The sequence below is a fragment of the Pholis gunnellus genome, assembly GCF_910591455.1.
Source record: "Pholis gunnellus genome assembly, chromosome: 4".
Lineage (NCBI taxonomy): Eukaryota > Metazoa > Chordata > Actinopteri > Perciformes > Pholidae > Pholis > Pholis gunnellus.
This window is the reverse complement of record NC_136530.1, coordinates 14,354,820-14,375,000: the sequence shown is the minus strand read 5'-3', so window position 1 is coordinate 14,375,000 and position 20,181 is coordinate 14,354,820. Positions and strand designations below refer to the sequence as shown.

Below are 20,181 nucleotides of genomic sequence, written 5' to 3'. Positions count from 1 at the left end.
TTATTTATCATTACAAGCAGTGCTGAGTGTTCTTTTGGATAGACTAAACATCTGTGGCGCTTAATGTCAGAGGAAGTTCACACAACAAGGACATGGTCCCATAAAAATGATCACATCCTCCACCAGACTTTGTAAGCCCACATTACAATTAGTCATTTAGATTTTGACTCTAACACTGCTCCTTTAACCATGCCATTAAACATCTTTAATAAACACCACACATCTTTCTTTCCCTCCTTCTTCTGTTGTTTTTTGGGGGGGTTTATGTAAGGTTTTTGTGATCCAAACGCAGCCTGTTTGTCACTTTCAGTACTGGCCTTCCATTGAAGGAGCTGCCATCCATCCAAAAGATGAAGAGGGTAGCTAATATTCTGGCTGTCAGTCATTCTGCTACCACTCTCCTCTTGCTCTCCCCTATCTACCCTGCGTCCTCTGTCTGCCTTTCCAAGTAATTTCTCCATCCTTTCATATCTGTACTTAACATTCTCTACTTAATAGATTCTTTACTATCCTCTGTCTTCCATTCCAATGTGTCTGACGTGAACAGCAAATGCCGTTGCTGTACACTGAAGCAGACATTTCTTCCACCCAGTTTGGAGACTGGTTTATTTGCACTCTTGCCTGGAACAACTCCAGGGTGCAGCTCTGCAACAGACATGCTCTCTGACATACCATTCTGCTGGTTTATCTCAGCCTCTGTTGTCTAGCACGGCCCATCATGCACCACTCCCCACCCGCGCTGAAGCCGGGCTCAGATGGCGCAGCACTTGCTTTTGTTTTCTCAATCCCATCAGAGAGAATGGTGCATTGAATTCATTCAATTGATCCGCCTCTCTGCCAGGGTGAGAACTTATCGAGCCTGAGAATAGGATCAATAATTAGGTTTGACAGTGTATGGAGATAAGTAACACATAAACAGTAGAGTAACGATTTCTCTCATCAGCTTCAGGAGTGTGTTTTACTGTGAAACCTGCCTCAAGGAGCTGGTAACCTACCGAAGACAATTAAATGACTCCTTGATTTGATTGAGAGTTTTAGTGACATGATGCTGATTCCTAAAGATATTTTTCTACACGGACAATAGTACGACTCAGGAAAGAAAAACTGAATTTGAACGGGATAAAAATTCTAAAATTAGGAATGTTTACACAAAGCGTTGTCGCTATAGTCCAGAAGCCTGTTCTGGGTTAACACGGCCGTGACCCGTTCCTCCCTCCTCCTTCAGCTCTCACACTTCAAGTACCAGCAGGGTGCATCAGCCTCTCATTGTTGGATTTACTGCTGTTTGTTTTTGGTTGTCCAGATATATATTCAAATAAACATAGTATTGACAGTAAATGATGCTCATTTCAATCATTTGTAACTTCTAAACCTGCTTATTCCTACATTCACCTAACCTTGCTTTGATATTCTTTTTACGTATGTTTGGACGTTTTAGATGTTTCAACGAATACATTTAGGGATGGAAAATATAGATAAAATCCTCCATAGGGCTAAGAAATTCAATCTTAACATGTCCAAATATATGTCCATCTGTCTGAAAGTGTCTTACCCTTCAGTATAGTCGTAATATGTTCCTGTGTAGTGTTCTATAACTACACTAACACTCTTGAGAAGAAAGTCAGACGAGGTTGCGTTGCTCCACTCACTCATGGAGCCTCTGTTGCATCACTTGGGTGGCAAGTTAGCAGTTTTGTCATTGTTGTAGTATAGATATGTTAAAGGGTTCACTATGGTATAAACAGTGTGGCAATATCATTGTCATATCAGACAAAACAATAGCCATCTGTTGTGTGAACAATCACACCATTAGATTAATTAGTGACAAACACACACATCTCTCCAGCTGTGGACTGTGTTATCTTATCCAGTCATGGATGTTTCCCTTCAAATGGCAGTTGCTGGAGTTTTGAAGTAAAACATTTAGGTTTTGTCTGTAGCTTTGCTCCCTCTGTAATTATTCTGTAAACACAGTTTGACTTTGTACCCAGCAATCTGTCTTCATGTTTGCCTCCAGCGGTTTAACGCTAGCAGCATCCTCTCTGATTGGCTGGGCTGTCACTTTAGGACTTAGTGGGCTCTGAGTGTTCAGCTGTCTGAACCCAGCGTATTTCGCTGCCACCTCATCGGTTTAGCAAAGCATGGCTGCCTCTCTGTCGAGGGGCTCACCAGCCAGCACCCTTGGGCCCCTTCCACACCCGGGAATTACATAACACTGTCAGAAGAGAAGGGTAACTTGAGAGCTCACTGCTCTCTCTCTCTCTCTCCCTCTCTCTAAAAGAGGAGAAAGATAGAGCCGCTTCTAAGATTCTACATTTGCATTTTTACATTTTGAGCATTTAACGACCACTTTTATTCAGAGAGACTCTATGTGAAATAGAGAAATAATGTGAAAGCAGGTAGGTGGCTCATTATCTTTCTCAAGAACATTTTGACAGGATTCAGTGCTGATGATCGACAGAACTGACTCATGCTTTTAAAGCAAAATGTGGCAGTGTGGTAAGGCACGCATAAGTGTGGGCATTATGTTTGTGACGTTGTGACGTGCTTCACATTTCTCATGTTTAAAAATGACCAGTGTGGGTTGCAAGTCTCAGATCAGCCTTGATGACTTTTTCCCCTATTTAGAGACGGACTCGCTGAGTGCTGATACTGTATCACAGGATACTGAAGTAGTGGATCTGGTGTAGGTACAGCACGCTATTCTTTCGGTGGAAAAACTCGACGAGTCTACCTGATACTGTGGACACTCGGAGCAGGGCAGCATGACTAGACTTCACCGAGGTCACTTGTCACCAATGTCAGCTAGCCTCAAATTAATGACCAGTGGGCCTGAAGGTACCCTGGTTTCAGCTTTCCTTCCTTTAGTCCAGGAGGAAGCTGACGGAGCCTAATAGCCAGAAAGGTAAACACTAAGTGGACAGAGGACTTAACCTGTCGGCTGAAGGAGCACACTTGACATGGAACAACTCCGGTGTCAACTCAACTGTACCAGCTTCAGAATGAATTGTTTTTATAAAATGACAGGTGTTTGCTTGTATTGCCTTCAAGCTTAATACAAATTAAAGCACAGTTCCCAAGGCAGTGATTAACATTTAAAATGTCCCACATCAAGCAGCTGCCCTTTTATTGCTTTCCTCTACTGGGATTGCAGCAAAACCATTTTAGTTCCAGCCATTGGAGCTTGCTCTTTCTCATATGTTGTGCAACCCACACTGGTTTCATTTATGACCAGCATTCAATTCAGCTCATCATTAATGTATGCTTGTCTGCTATTTTCGCCCTTCGGAATGTCCCAGAGCCAAAGGTAGTGATGTCAAATCCCACCAACTAAAGGGTAGTCAATGTACAGCTTTATGAACAGAAAAGGCAGCAAATCCTCAGCAGCAATTATAAAGTATTAGTATTAGAGGACTTGAACAATAACTCAACTATCAAAATTGTTGATTATATTGCTTTCACGTTTTTTTTTTTTACGTTGCTTTCAGCCCTCTTTTTTTCCAAGAAATACTAAACTGCGTTTGTATTAGAATAAGCTATACAGTACAAATTAACTTCAACTGTCAGACATTTAATGTAATTTCACCAGTTGACCAGTGTGGTAAAAATGAATTGCTGTTGAACGTAGAGGGATTTGGAGGTGAAGTGCAGTTCTGGTCAAACCAGCAGTTTTTATTTTTAGTGTGTTTAAGTAGGTTACCTGTTGGTGAGGTCTGAGTAATGGACCGTCTACCCAACAAGCCCCCAGGCTACAATTAGAGGAAGCCTCTCGTTCCCCTCTTTGTACATCTCTCTCTCTCTCTCTCTCTCTCTCTCTCTCTCTCTCTCTCTCTCTCTCTCTCTCTCTCTCTCTCTCTCTCTCTCTCTCTCTCTCTCTCTCTCTCTCTCTCTCTCTCTCTCTCTCTCTCTCTCTCTCTCTCTCTCTGTGTGTGTGTTATCTCTCTCTCTCTCTCTCTCTGTGTGTGTGTTATCTGTCTCTCTCTCTCTCTCTCTCTCTCTCTGTGTGTGTTATCTGTCTTGATCTGTCTCTTTTCCCTCCGTGCTCTTTGCTTCTCCCACTCCTTCTCTTCGTATTTCTGTCTCCTTTTTTGTCTTTGTTTTCCGCCTTCAGTCAGTTAGTTTAAAAGCCACCAGGGGATAAATCTGACGGGTGCACAAAATACTGCAGAATAAAGACACAGACAAACTACACACACACACACACACACACACGGTATGTTGGACTCAGACTGATGGTGGACACTGTTTATGGAATCCCCCTGCCTGTGCTAATGCTTTTTTTTAGAATACCTCCATATTTATTATGTCATCTGTAAAATGCTGAGAGAGTCTGTGCTGATGTGTGACATTCCTGCAGCTTATTTGTGTATGCGTGTGGGTCAGCAAAAGTTGATTGTGTGTGTTTGAATGAACTTTATTGCATTGACTTTTGTGCTTTCATGCGTTGATCAGTGTACATTGCTGTGCATGCTTGCTGACTAAAGTGCATACACACAAATATTTGTGTATAGCTCTGACTTGCACTCTACAGGATTTCCTTCTCACTCCTGTGGAGCAGCTTATTGAAATTAGCCTGTACTGGTTTTTGCCAATCAGGAAGCATCCAACAATCCTTCTGTTACCGGTTGTATAAATCATCACACTGCAAACCACCATCCACTTTTTCCAGCAACTGAATGAGCAACATGGAAACTAAGAGGATTACCTGCAGTCAAGAAAAGCCTTGTGTTCTCTTCAGATATGATGCTGCCTCTCTTAACATGGTCTTATCGCAGCCACAGTTCCTCTGTCCTCTTCTTACCCCTGTCGGGAAATGGAACAATCCCATCGCAAACAGCCTTCTTGATCCCCCCGCGGTCTGTTCCATTGATTGACTTGTGGCAGTGCTGGGAAGATATTCAGGCTGAAGATCCTTTTGATGGTGTCGATACTCGTGATGATGCTGAACTCACTGCTTCTAGCTGTGCCACACTCAAATGACGACATCCAGCTCTCTCTCCTGCTTCAGAGGATGATGACCTAGTGGTGCCTTATGGTGTTGGACACTCTGTCCAAGCCGTGGCAGGATGGGTAAACATCTGTTTTGGCCTCATTAAGCCAAGAGAGCCTGTTGGAGTATGGGTCCCCTGACCTGGTCTCTATGAAGCTTGTTAAGTTGCCGGCATTCTTATGCAGGTTCATGGTTTGACAGCTGGTACTGTGAGGAATCAGTGGGTCTGTCCCTGTTAGGCAAACTAGTATGCAAATGTTCAGGGCAGGAGTGAGTGAGCAGCCCTACAGCAGATATTAGAGGGCACTCTACCTGTGCTCGTGAAACTAGGGTTATAAGGTATATTCTCTTTGTTTTGTGTTTGTGCTAGCAGTGTACTGCAGGGATGTTGAACTGGGGCACTGTGACGGAGAACTGATGCTGCTGATGAGACTGCAGTTCCTCCTGAACACCTCAGCCTCCCTGCAGAGATCAAAGAAGCTGCCAGCTTCAGCATTCGCATACGTTCACACTCCACATCCACACGCAGCATATAAGTCTGGTTCCAGCACGCACACAGATGTACATTAATCAGCTCAGGTGGTAGGTGGTTGGAAGACACTGACGGGTAAGACTCGCAGCAACTGCGTGCGTCTTTGTTAATCACTGAACAAACTTACAATGTTATTTGTCAAAGTGGGGTTTACGGAACACAATACTAGCTGGATGAAGTAGTGCTACATAACCTCTGCAGTACTGCGGAGATGAAGCTAACATAATGATAATTTCATCCTTTTTAAAATATTCAAAAAACAATAATAGATTAGCTTTAAATAGTAGTCCAACCCATTTACAGTTCGTTTTGATATAGTTGTTGCGAAAGAAAATGACTTAATAGCACTATTACAATTTTTTTTAAATATCGTAATCATCACGAAAACTGGAACATTTCAGATAAAAACCTCATTTTTAAGTTGAATTGCTGGAAGAGAACAATGGTGCATGAAAAATGTAAAGAATCACTGTCAGAGAAAAGGCTTTAACGTCTTTGCGTGTTTTCTTTCTGCATTGAAAATGGGAGGAGATGGGGCACATTTTTAGGAGGAGACATGGAGGTGTAAGGAGAGGAGGGAAGGAAGAAAAGAAGATGAAAGAGAAGTATCTAATAGGGAAGAAAAGGAAATAGAGAAAGCAGTAGTCATGGTACGATAGGAAGAAAAGCAAAAAGAGGGGAGACTTTGGAAGAAGAAAAAGGGAGGAGATGGAGAAGAGGAGTAAAGGATCCAAGGGTAGAGGGAACTATGCAGGGGGAACTTAATAGAGAAAGGGTTCAAGACGAGGAAGGAAGGAGCTGAAGCAGAGTAGAGGACGTCCACGCTTCATTTTTTGTGGTGTTTTTTGAGTAATGAGGCTGTTAATTAGTAGAGGCATGCATGGTTTATTAAATCAAAGTGTTTACAACTTTCACTGTCAACCAGATTCTTGCTGGTCTCAGCTGATGTTGCCATGGTAATTACGGTGTCATACATGTTTGTTATTGATGGGCTTACTCAAAAGGTAGTTCATTCATCATCAGTCTGTAACTCCTTTTAAAAGTAATGTTTTTACTCGCGTAGTAATTAATTAAACTGTTCATTGTGTGGTCGGTCTCTACTCACTATTCTCTTGTTAATGTTTCTCACTTAATTTAATCAAGTTTTCTTGATAAGTGATTAATCATTTGGTCTATTAAATGTCAGAAAATAGGGAAAAAACGTACATCACAATTTACTAAAGCCCATTGTGATGTACGTTTTTGTCATCAAATTGATTTTGTCCAACCAACAGGTATTTAGTTTATAGCATAAAACAACACAAAGCAGCAAAATATTACTTATACGATGAATCGATTATCAAAATAGTTGCTGATTCATTTTCTGATGATCATCTAATTGGTCCAATGGCTTAATTGTTTTAGCCCTTAAATGTAGGACCACCCGAGCTCACACCTACTGTCTTGGAAACTGTCCATGGTTATCTTGGATATCTTTTCAACATAGCACAAAATATATCCGGATATATCCGTTCCATTTTTTACATTTAAATATGATTTACGTTATCAATCTTTTGTGTCCCATTTAGGACATTTGTTTTGCTTTTAGGTTAAGAGAACCATGAACATGAAGGAAAGAAATCCCACAGCGCTACCGTCATTCCTCAAGAGCGGCATCAGTTTTTTTTGTTTTTTTGTTTCCGCAGAAGAAACGCAATGTAAAACTGTTAGTTCCATTTCTAACACATAATACACAGAATGACACACCACCTCCACACTACAAATCTCATTAAAGCATTACATACAGTTGTGCCAGGAGCTTCTATCAAACCCTTTTGTGGTGTGTTTGCGTGTGTGTAGACGTGTTTTACCCGCCTTGTAGGGACACATCTGTTACACAGTCACATTGTGGGGAATCGCCTTCCTTTTGGGGACAAAATGCACGTCCCCATAACGTAAATCATTACATTTTAGGGGGAGGACTTGTATTGAGTGTAGGTTACGGTTAGGCCTGTCCTCACTTAGTGACGGACCTTTTAAAGGCCTGTTTTAAGGTTCAGACTTTCATCTTAGAATTAGGTTTAGGTCAGCGGTGTGATAAGGGTTGGGGTCAGGGTTTAGTTAGGATGGTTAAGGTTAGGGTAAGGGGCTATGGAATGCAGTATATCAATGAGTTTCCTCGTAAATATAGAAGTAGTGTGTGTGAAATATATGTCACTAAAACTGTATGCAGCACATCTTGTGTAATAAAAAATGGCCTCGGGGTTAAGAAACGGCACAATCCCTGGTTCACATCAGTCAGTGGAACGTCATTACTCACCTCACTCTCTCTTTGATGTCTACCGTTTGAGTACAAAAACAGCAAGGGATGCCACTAGCGACTATTTTGAAATCTGCAAATTCCCTTTCTGATGAATTGACTGATTGTTTGGTCCATAAAATATCCGAAAGTCCAATCCGAAATTTTGAAAAATGTCCAATTGAGTTTTGCTGAGCACCAATATGACATTTTCAAATGTCTTATTTTGTCCAACCAACAGTCAAAAACCCCAAAATATGGAGTTTAAATAGGTAGAATGGTAAGAAAACCAAAAAATATTGCAGTTTGTGAAGCTGGAACCAGATCATTTTGCATTTATTCATAAATAACTCAAAACAATAATCGTTTATCAAAATCTACTCTAGCTCTAAAACACAACCCAAAATCAATAACCTAAGAAGCTGTACAGTGTCTTTTAAAAACCGTACCATGATATGAACAGATATGTTAATAATGTGTCTTTAAGGTCTTTAGAACGGTTCACTTTTAAGCACTTGTTCGTCTATCAGGGCCTGTAAATGATCAATGCCACCAAAACTTTCATTATTGTACAAGCAATCGCCTGGCTCGCCTGAGCCACTTCAATCCATTCAAGATTTCATCTTTTAGAGTTTCCCTGCACAAATACATGGTGGCAATGAGGGACCTCCTGACCAAGAGGAGCTCATATGAGCATTAAATGTTACAATGTTTTACACAAACATGCAGCAGACTGCTTCCCTTATTCTTTTCTCACTACTGTCCGGAAACGAGGAGAGAGGAAAGAAGCAAGAAAGTGAAATTTCTCACTCACGCACACAAACACACATCAAGGCCAGGCAGGCTCAGGGTTGGTTTATCTGCAGCTTACAGTGAGTTGTTGGAGAATGCTGTGCTGCCAGTCTTCTCTCCGTGTGTGTGTGTGTGTGTGTGTGTGTGTGTGTGTGACAGTGTGTGAGAAAAGAAAGTGAGGGGGAAATAGCAGTGTGTGTGTGTGTGTGTGTGTACAGTATGTGTTTGTGAGTGAGAAGCGCAAAAGAAAACAAGCAGGCCTGTTTGGTATGAGTGTGTACACTGCAGTGGCTGTGGATTAGACAGCACAGACTAAGAGACTGAGGCCTGGGGAGTGCTGTTGCAGGAGGAATGGGACAAACACTAATACACACACAAATAGCAGTGTGCTGCTTTGAATCATAGCTGTGGACTGATACAGTTGAAAACATTGCCTTCTTTTCTACTGTGTATAAACATTTACAGACAGAGAAAAGATATGTACAAGCATGATCAGTGTATATGTCAGGGTTGTGGGTGCTCAGTTAAAAAAAGTCTTTGCTGTTAGTCATCCCGTGAATCCATTTAAACAAGTGTATCAATCAGGATTTGCAGTATCTTAATCGTGTAATCCATTTGTGTTGCAGGACTCGGCTCAGGAAGGTGTCATCACCCGGGACATTCACCGCACCTTCCCGGCACACGACTACTTCAAGGACTCTGACGGCGATGGACAGGATTCACTGTACAAGATCTGCAAGGTGATCCTGAGATATGACACTGAGGTTGTGTGAGGCATCCGTGTGTAGAGTAACATTAGAATATACAGTACTGTATGTTAAATCACTTTCTCCATGGCATCATGGAACAGAAGGCACATCTCGATACACATTCTTTCATGCTGTGTTCAAACGTTTTTGAAAACTTTCCTGCTGAGAAGCGCCGTGAGATGAGAAGCTAATTCTGAAATGTGCGCTCGACCTTGTACGGTTTGTGCAATTTCCTATGAAGCCAGCTATTAGACAAGAAATGGTTGTTGTTTTTTTTTGCTCCTTTTGGTCTGGCAAGGCTCAGTAGGAATTTGGCATTTCAAGTAGTTGGCTCTAGAATAGATGACTGATAGTGCCCGCCTTTACTGAGACGTCAGCATGAACCCTTCCTTCACATGACCTACCGGACGTACACACCACTCGGTGGAAAGGGATTGATCTTTTCTTCCAATTTTGAAAGTGGAAAAACATGGTTGCTGTTATGTAGGTGGCAGATTTCTCTCAAATTACCCACCAAAAATAGTTTCTGAATATCAAACTTGAGACAAGAAATAGACCGTTCAGTTGCAGAATATTTCGTGCTTCTTCTGTAGCTCTCTGAAGCCAAGTGTAAATGCTGCAGATTTGGACAGTTTTCAAGGCATCCCTTCAACGACTCTTATTAATTCACTGCCATCTACTCAGCATTGCAATGTCAATGCATTGCTTGTTATTATTTATAGGCTGTCAGTAATGGTGTTCAGCCGAATATGTCTGAGGAAATTTGCACAACATAGCATAGGCACGCATAAAATTGCGGCTCAGTTTCCACAGAGGAACACCAAACACATAACGCGTTTTCTTGATCAAATGTATGTAACTAAGTTACAACTTCACAGTGGTCACTTCTGTCAGTGTCCCCTTCTGACAGATTAAAGATTTGATTTAAGGAGACAAGTGAGTTAGAGCAGTGTGTCCACTAATATAGTATTTAATAACTAAAATCCTTTTTGAAATGCATGCTAAGCTCTCTGTACTGTCTTAAAGATATAACAATATAAAGATGTGATTTGATGGATAGAAGATCCTCAAAGTTGCAACGAAGAAGTTTCATTATGTTCTGATTTTGGCTGTTGCCCTGTAGACATAATGGTTATTGTTTCTGAGAACAAAAGTACCTTTTTAGAAAACTACTCATTTTACTGCAGCAGGGTCTGACAGTCGGCCCCGCTCAGCTCTGCCTCTGGTCTGTCGAAGGCGGACTCGTTCGCTGCTGGAGACCCCACTGGAGTCTGAGCTGAAGGAGTTTCCTGCATGAGAACTTGCACGATTTCGTTGGATCTAGCCACAATCCGACCCCTGTGGCACCTACAAGATTTGAGAATATCTATATAGAAATAGATAATCTTCTTGCTGATGGTCTCTTTTACATAAGTAGGTCATAATGAGGCATTTTTATTACATGGAGACCGTTTCATAACCAGTTAAAAGTTCCTCGTAGTAACTTTAACTGTCTGCAGACCCCTTGACCTTTTGTGGATCAGCCTGGTACCATAAAAAAAACATGCAGTTGAGGCTCCTTTATATTAAAACAAATGAGAAAAATAAGGAGAGGGGCCCAGTGGACTCAGATCCTGAGGTAATTACCTGTGAAGACACAAGGTCCATTTTATTCAGACAAAAGCCGAGGCTAGCACTACTGTAATGCATTAAAGCCAGTCGTAATCACTGTGCTCGTAGGTTGTCTGCAGCTGTGAACTCAACCAAGACAATTTATTATGCACAAGCGTCTTTGCCTTGCCCTATAATATATCCAACAGCTCTGTCACAGAGGAAAACAATACTTGTGAAATCAGCATGTATGATTTTAGTAAGTAATCAAATAATGACATATATACTATTAACACTTAACTGAGCTTGGGTGCAATCTCTCTATGCTTTGAGTAGTTCTCAAAGTAGAAAATTCCTTAATAATCTTAGACAACAAAATAGCTCACTGATGATTACTGATGATTGCTGGGTAACTAAAACCGTTCTAACACCTATTGAGTTTATTCAGTAACAGCAGAGATTTGGCAGACGACTCATCAATCTGTCGAATTAACAATCAGTACTTCACTCAAGTCTGGACAGTCAGTGTTCACAGAAAACTACATGTCGATGAAACATCTTCGCTAGCCAGGCACACTTATAATACACACAGTATAATTACACACAATATATTATTATTCTTTAATCAAATAGTCTTGGTTACAAAGCCCAGTCACCAATAACATAATACATTTTCTTGTACTGAATTTGTCAAATATATACATAATGCAATAAAGAAGATAAGTTTAACAACAAATTCAATTAAAAGTCTGAAAAAAAAATTACACTTCTTGAACAGATCTAACACTGATTTATTTATATATATATATATATATATATATATATATATATATATATAACTCTGGAACTACAAATCAATCTGTATATTTAATATGGACAATTTGTCCCTTCTAAACCTCGTTTCCTTCTGATATACACTCAGTAACTCACTTTATAGTCAGCATTAAATTGAGGTTTCTGACTCTTCTAAATTGTTATTTTGTATCAGCGCTGACATGTGTAGTGTAGTGCAACTGTATTTTTGGCATCTATTGTTAACAGAAAACATGTCATGTCAATACTTTTATTCAATACTGGGATTTTTTTAAGGGCCGTACATAGGGGACACATTTCACACATGTAAACATGCAGATCATTTGCACCTGTACGTAACCTGAAATGCTATCAGCTTTGTTAATGGAAGCATATGTGGTGGCCCTAAAATGTTCTCCTGCACACCAACAGGGATTCTTCAGATACCAATAAAGTATTTTTTTAATCTACCAGATGAAAAGAAAATATTTCGTTCATCTTTCTATAATGTCTAATTAACTGTAACATCACATTAGACACTACAAGCTTGCATTAATTGACTAATGAATAGAAACCTGTTAAGACAAAGCTAGTTCTGATCAAAGGAGTGAATAGAGGGTGTACATTAAACACACATATGGATATCCCAGAAGTGTTTTGTTTTGTTCATTAAAATCAAAGGTAGTTTTCTCGAATGATGAAGTAGAACTTTTGCTCCTTTTGAATTTTCCTGGCGATGCAGAAGTAGAGTATGGCCGGTCAGCGCTCTGGGAGAACCTGTCAGGAAGGGTTAGCATCCAGTCTGGACCCAACTAGGTCAGTGGCGAGCCAGCCTTCATTTGTATGCAAATCCATGTAGATTTGCTGCTGATAAGGTTGGTTGGATCTTGAGGCATGAGTGGGTTACAGGCACAGAGAATCCAGGACAAAGTTTATATTCATCTTCATATCCTACTCCGTAATATGCTCGGAGTCTTTTATTTTTTAACCTTTATTCTCCAGGGTAGGTCACCTGAGCTCCGTGTGCTCTTTGTTAGTGATGATATGCTTAATTCTCTCAATGCTCCACTCAGTCACACTTCCAGCTATCCTGGATAGCTGAAGCAGTTCGGGGTTGACTGCCTCACTCAAGGCTCTGACAGTGGGTTTTCAGGGTGAGGGGAGCATTTCAGCTGGTGTGGGGATTCAAAACCTGTGACTCTCGCATAAAGAGAATTTCCGCTATATTTCCAAGGAAACAAAACTTAAACAAAGGGGGGGGGGGGGGGAGCGCAAACATGATAACGCCTCATCAACACGGCTAATGTTGCATATCGCAGTGATCACTGAGTGCTTTCATGCACACATTATTCAGGATACTTCTGGTGACCGCCACCCGGATTGAATTGTGTATACTTGTAAATACAATCCCAGGAGGGATTAATCTTTAGAATAAGGATTTGCTCTGCTGAATCCCTTTCTACTCTGAAGCCGACGCTGACATTTGATCTACACAAACGAGAAAATGTCTCATCTATACACAGTGATGTATCACAAAAATAACCGTTGAAACAGACCTCAGGCTGCAAAGTCGAAACTTTCAAATACTTACATGTCCCATTATCTTATTCTTAGAATAAAGTTTATGAATGGGATTCCCTGGTGGCCAATGCACGGATGATCACTAATAGTTCCATTGGTTGTTGCAGAATCAACCTATGACCTATACAGTTTAAGAAATGAAACAGTACTACAAGTACTATCACTTTTGTACTAATAATACTGTACACATTTGACTATCCTGCTTATGGGTTATGAGAAACCAGGCATATAGATGGTAACAATCCATCCCTCTGAGCCTATTATCTGCTCAGGCTAACAAATTTAGATTTCACCCACCAGGACCTCCCCCATCCATCTGTCAGCATGCACTTCTCCCAGCCGAGTTGGGGACATGTGAATGCCACACTCCATCAAGCATGTCAGCTTGTAGATTACACCACCAGACAGCTCCACAAGACTTCTTCATTACCTCCACATCAAACCCCAAATTAGCTGAACAGATCAGCAGTGGAGCTCTGGATGTCCACACTCATTTGTCAAGCATGGAAAAGGGGGATGGACTCTTCTAACCCAACGTGTGGAGGTTTGACTGCTGTTGAAGTTAATGTCCATCAAAGAGTGATTATCCTGCCAAAATATCTGAGGAAGATATTGAACCGTCACCGGCTGAATCATTTTGAGTGGCTCTGGATGAGAGCGGAACTAAAAACATAATATTTAAAGATGTGTTACATTAAACTCTACTGTACTGTACGACTGCCCCTACATTTGTACAGGGGGATATGACTATATGATTACATGATTATCTGTTCTAAGTTCTCTGGGTTCGTGCTCAGTTCTGGTGCTGGTGACCTCTCAAACATGTTGAGCTGCAGGGCTCCCGGTTTTGCCCACCAGCTTATATGTTAAGTAGAACTCTGGTGAGGTGGTTTACCTGCCCTGTGTGGTGACCCTCTTACCTCTGATGCCTCCCATTTATTGGACAGGCTTTGGAATTACAATGACTTACTGTTCAGTGATAATGTATGTTTCTTAAGCCCTGTACAATATGTCTTGCACGGATGTTGGCAGATAAGACTTTAAGCTGTTTGATGTGGTCGAGTGTAGGTCGAATACTTTTAGAGTTGTACCTCTCCACTGATCCTTATTTGCACTGTGAAAAGGTCTGTCTGTTTGCTCATTAGTGTGATTGGTGGCTTGTGTCGACTATCCCCGTTTTGAGACGGCGCCTCCCCTGAGCGCTCATCTGAAGGTTTCTCTCATTGGTCGGTCCTCCATACTTAAACTGACGGGGACGAGCCAGGTTTCTTATATTGGACAGGCCACCTCTTCTCCTACTACTGCAGTAGTGAGACAATTTTTTGTTGTGGCATGGCTTGAGATTATTTGCCTCACTGTTCATAATCAATCAGGCTTAAACAGTGGCAGCGGATTTGGCCGTCCTGCCCCAAGCTAAGCTTTGTTCGTCAATGACATCTAATCTCTGTGGTGAGGGAGATTTTTTGTTGTTGCATTGATGCCATGATAGTGATTACAGGCATCTGATTATATTATACATCAAGGTTTTTATAACAACATGGAAACAGATGACAATGTGAAAGGGGTTGGCCATTGTGAGGGACTTACAGGGAATTGGCTACTGAATCTACAGCTCCTCTTGGCTTCATGGAGCATTATAGTGACTTTTCATTTCAATTGTGTAACTGTCAGGCCAGCCACTTCACTGTTTTGGTTGTAGTTTTCGTCCGCAGCAAAGCAACTGTTGTCAGCCGAAAACACCCCAAAAAAACCACCATATTCTGCTGCTCTAGCTGTTGAACATAGTGAAGCATTTAGCTACTTAAAAGCCAAATATTTCCTTCAGGAGTTGGTAGAGACCAAAAACAGAGCAAACAGTAGTTTTTCTGTATGTTTAATCATTTCTCATTGACTGAACAATATCATACTTCTTGGTCACTGCTGAACTTGTCCTTAAGGAAGTCTGTTTCTTAAAGTGGGCATATCATTTTGGTGTTAAGTTATTAAATACAGGGACTTAGCTCAGCATTTATTGAATAGATGCCTCAGAGCGAGCGAAAAAGTGCTAGAAGAGAGAGGTTGAAACAGACAAAGAGAAAACCTGAAGACAGAGTGAGACGTCCCCCGGGGAAAATTCCTCTGAAAAACAAGGAAAACCGCTGGCCCTAGAAGGAAACTGCCGCTACGTCTGTCTCTGTATGGCTGACGCTTTAGATCAATAAGGCAGATCAAATAGTGTTTGATCAAATTATTTGATCCTGACTCTGAAGAGGAAGCCGGAATTCCTGAGTATACTCTAAATATATCCATACCACGTGCTCACAAGAAACACATTTTTCATGATGACTCATGCATAGTCATCACTGTCCTATATCCGTGTTTGTGCTACTATAACCTATATTGCACAACAATTAACTATAGCAGCATTATTGAATGCTCTATCTAGAAGTTAAACCGTTAAACCAATGGCTGACACTCCCCCTCCCTCAACACTGGAGTCCAAGACACTAAATCCCCGAGCTTCTCCGGTTGACTTGATTATTGACTGGTGTAACTGTATCACACTGTGGTTGAACTGTGCAGCCCCTAGGTGTGAATGTTTGTAACTGTGTAAGACAAGCAGTGACAGAAAAGTATTCAGGTTGCCTCGCTGGTTAAATAATGGGCAGAGGCGGGACTAAGTCATTGTTGTGCATGTCACAAGTATGTCTCAAGACTTTGCCATTAAGTCCCAAGTCAAGTCCTAAACTTTGAGTTTTGAGTCCTACAGAAGTCATAATGTTCTCTTCACTTCATTTGTTTTTTGTTGACCACCATGTAGTTTTTGTATGAACTAAATTGTATTTGGTACGGTTTCTTTCAACTGGCGATACGTAACGTAACATTAGTTCTTCATGGTTCTCTCTCCTGCAACTTGAGTGGATGTGGTCAGATTGGTTTAAACCAAATGGATCCGGGCAATTAAGTGTCGACTTGCTTGGAATGAATAGCGCTGACGTTGGGTGATTCAGGAAATGAAGGGAAAGTAATTGATCCGTGGCACACTTTCTAAATAACATATTTTTTGGGGGAAGGTATCAAGTCAAAAGGCTCAAGTGTAAATACATTTGGAGTATTGTTCCTCACTAGTAACTTTAGCCTCCAATATTTAGCCTTAACCACTCGAGGATTTAAAGATATAATCACACTTGCATCGGCAGCGTCACATCCATGGTGATGGTATTAAGAGTTCCAGTATTAGCAGGATGTGTCATTAGCACTTGTGCAAAACAATCACCAACCAGCTTGTGACTGTTGCTGATCCTGACAGTATTTTAAAGACCAATCTAGCTGCATCACATCCCAACTTCACGTCAAAGGTCACCACTGTCTGTTCCACAAAGTATTACAGTTAATGTATCCACACAAGTTGGTTTGAAAACTGTTAGAATAACCAAACTGAATTTGTTGTTTCCTTTCTCTCTCAAAGGCCTACTCTGTCTATGATGAAGAAATTGGTTATTGCCAGGGTCAGTCGTTCCTTGCTGCTGTTCTGCTGCTGCATGTGAGTAAACTTCCTCCAGCCATCCACTGAGCCTGCTGTCTCATGGTCAAGACAATGCACTGATAGATGACTAGATGGATACAATACATGCATACAAAACAACATAACAGTTTACAATATCACGTAGCAATGTTATTTTCTCTACATTCTTTATGTGCACATTCTCATCAACAACATTAGTAAAGCCTAAAACTGAATCGATTACGTTTACCTCCTTTACATTTACAGAAGAACTTGCTTCTGCCGCTTTTCTCTTTTCCCATGAAATGCTGGGCTGTTACCTTGATGCTACAGACATCTTAAGAGGGAAAACATGTCAGCATTGTGCTGCTGCACCTACACCTCTCTGCATCTATAGAAACCAAGTCTTTTTGCCGGGTGTAATAAAGCAGAGCTGAGACAATATAAGAGAATAAATGGAGGCTGAGAGGGAGACATAAAGAACGTCTCTGGCTGACCGCTGGAATGAACACACTTCATGGCAGAATGATGTGGATGAATAGAGGGAGTGAGAGAGTGCGAGAGAAGGTAAAGCTGAAAGCATAATACAGCCATAGCGGAAAATTAGAAGTGGTAAAGAGGCGGACAAGACACTTATTCAGTGTCTCACAGATTTCATTTCAAGGTCACTGACACACACATATTTCTTAAAGAACTTCTGCTCTATAAACCTGTCCCCATACACTTTAAAGTACAGTACTTTTCAGTACTTTGTTCAGTGTTTATTTTTTTGTTCAAAATATGTTGCATCATGTTGAACACACATTTGTATTTGGGGAAGTTATTAAAAGACAGATGGAGGAGAGACGGCGTAGTAGACATATGGGGGCGTGAGTCCTAAGTGGAGGAGGAAGTTTGGTTGAAGTCCAATTTACAAGGGCAGCAGAGGTTAAAGAGGAGGAAGACTGGAGGAAGACTGGAGACAGGAAGAGAGGTCAGGAGGAGGTGGGGTGCGGAGAGATGGTGGGAGAGTCATAGGGGAGAGCAATGGATAGATTTGGTTAAGACACATCATGATGTACAGAGGAAAATGGACTGGAGTGGAAAAGATAGGAGTGTGGAGGAGGACGTTATGGAGGAGGAGGCTGTAAAAAAAGAAGATAGCAGCAGTAAAAGAAAGAGAGGTTATGCAGAGGTTATATAGAGGAAGAAGAGGAGGAAGGAGGAAGAAGGGAGAGGTTATAGAGGGGATGTCAGGAATATTAATGGGGGTTCAGGTTTACCTGCAGGAGCCCATTCAGCCCCAAACACATACTGTCATTCTGATTAAGTATCACCTGCGTGTGTGTGCGTGTGTGTGTGTACGTGTGTAATTTTACCCATATACCCACACAGAAACTTATACAGTTTTAAACTGTCTCTTATCTTCATTCATCCAAGCAACACACAATGAAGCACATTTTGCGCACACTTGCACACATTGTTATATATTATATTATATTATATATTATTATAAAATATGCCTGTTCTTGTCTTGAAGACAGCGTGACGGCGTTTCCTTTGTTGCCACAGATGTACACTTTGAACAGTGAGTTGTTCAGAGTTTAAGTTCATGTCCCTGTAGTTTATCGTTATCCATGTGGTTTCAGATGCCAGAGGAACAGGCTTTCTGTGTGTTGGTGAAAATCATGTATGAATACGGCCTGAGAGCTCTCTACAAAAACAACTTTGAGGATCTTCACTGCAAGTTTTACCAGCTGGAGAGGCTGATGCAGGTTAGTGATGCAATGTTTTATAATATTTGAAATGTAGTGGAATGTATTGCAATGCAGTGGAAAGTAACATGACGCTGAGAAGACGACCCTGACTGGATGGACGGACGATGGATGAAAATGAGTTGATAAGTGGGAGGGGCCACTGGTTCTGGAAGTGTTTTATCGCGTTACTGTATTCCCAGACAGTCAGAGGCTCCAATGAAACACTAGCAAACTCAAAACGTGTTGTCAGTGCATTTGAGAATCACAGCGCCATAGTTTCTGAGTTAATCTTAAAGTCACCCAGAATTTAAGACTGAATGGATCTAAACAGATTGTGTTTTTTGTTTTCTCAACTGCGTATTTTTTAGTGATTGGATGTTTGTTGCTAAATCCACCCTGGGAGTCATAGTTGACTTCTACCTTCTTAACTCGCAGTTGTTAATCCTTTGTTCCCATAATTTAACTGGGATAATTTCATGCTGATCTAAGTTGTATAAATGCTTCAACTATAAGTTACCTAATGTCGTCAATGGGAAAAGATTAATGGACATTTTATTTCTGGGGCCAGGGTCTCCTGAAATGAGCTTCTCCTGATTTGCAACCCTATAAGGCTTCGGCTACAAGTCACTCCCAGTTTGTTCATTAATCTTTGTTTCTTTTAGTAGTTAGTTAATCACACGTTTCTTTAGACATCTCTGGGTATAGTTGAAGAAATTAGAAGTCTCACCAATTACAGGCAGAAATGTAAACAACTTGGCCTTTAAATCGTCGTTTCGTCAACATCATCAGTTAAAATGACATATCCAGCGATCCTTGCTGCACAGTCTGGTCTCAAGGACCAGTGAGTTCCACCAGATTTGATTTACCAACATTTTTACTTTATTGTTGCTGTTTAATTTCATTAATGATTGGATGCAGGGTTTGTGCCATTACTCATACTGGTTGCCACTAAAAAGAAAAGACTAGCAGACAGTGCAAAAAGCCTTTCAAAGTGTATTAAAATACATGGAGCATGTTACCAGTGATTGCATCATCTGTGGGGGACGACATGTTTGTTGTTGCCTTGTTGACTCATTTCTGTTCACAAAATGTAATGGAATATAACAAGAATTATTTGTAAGTCTGTGTGTGTGTGACTTTCGGTCTCTGTAGACTAAACAGCCTTCTTTCTCTCTGTTGAGGCTGATGTTTTGGTTGAGTCGCATCCCACTCAGGTATTACAGCCCAAATCCCCTCACTGAGTCGAGTTCAATTTAGCCCTGAAATCCATCCTCTTCCTGCTAACCGTCGTCTCGCAGCATCAAGATCAACTAATTTAGCATCGACCAAATGCGCTCAATGTAAGGATGTTAGCATTGACTGCTAATTATTAGCGTACAGGTGGGAGCTCACTATCTGATTCAGTCAGGTGTCATGTGGCACGGTAAGTGTTGGCTGCGAAATTGGATCGCTATCTGGCTGATTGCATGACTCTAAGACACACTCTATACTGGAAAGCTCCAGCTGTCTTTTCAGGTATAAATATATATTTTTTTTAAAGTAAAAACAGATTAACTAGAACAAACAAATGGTGAGGAAAGAGAATCATTTGTGGAAAAGGAGAACGAATGTAGGAACCCTCATTAAATGAATAACACAGAATCGCTCATTCTTACAG

The 20,181-nt window shown here is 41.0% G+C and overlaps 1 protein-coding gene across 1 annotated transcript in view; it reads left to right on the top strand.

The window, feature by feature from the left end:
- The window catches only part of rabgap1l (RAB GTPase activating protein 1-like), a 102,992-nt gene that overhangs the window by 52,986 nt on the left and 29,825 nt on the right, over positions 1–20,181 (top strand). The window contains exons 14-16 of the mRNA XM_079157987.1: positions 9,219–9,332; positions 16,753–16,827; positions 18,417–18,542. Coding sequence (XP_079014113.1) covers positions 9,219–9,332; positions 16,753–16,827; positions 18,417–18,542 — 315 coding nt within the window. The remainder of the gene's footprint in view (positions 1–9,218; positions 9,333–16,752; positions 16,828–18,416; positions 18,543–20,181) is intronic.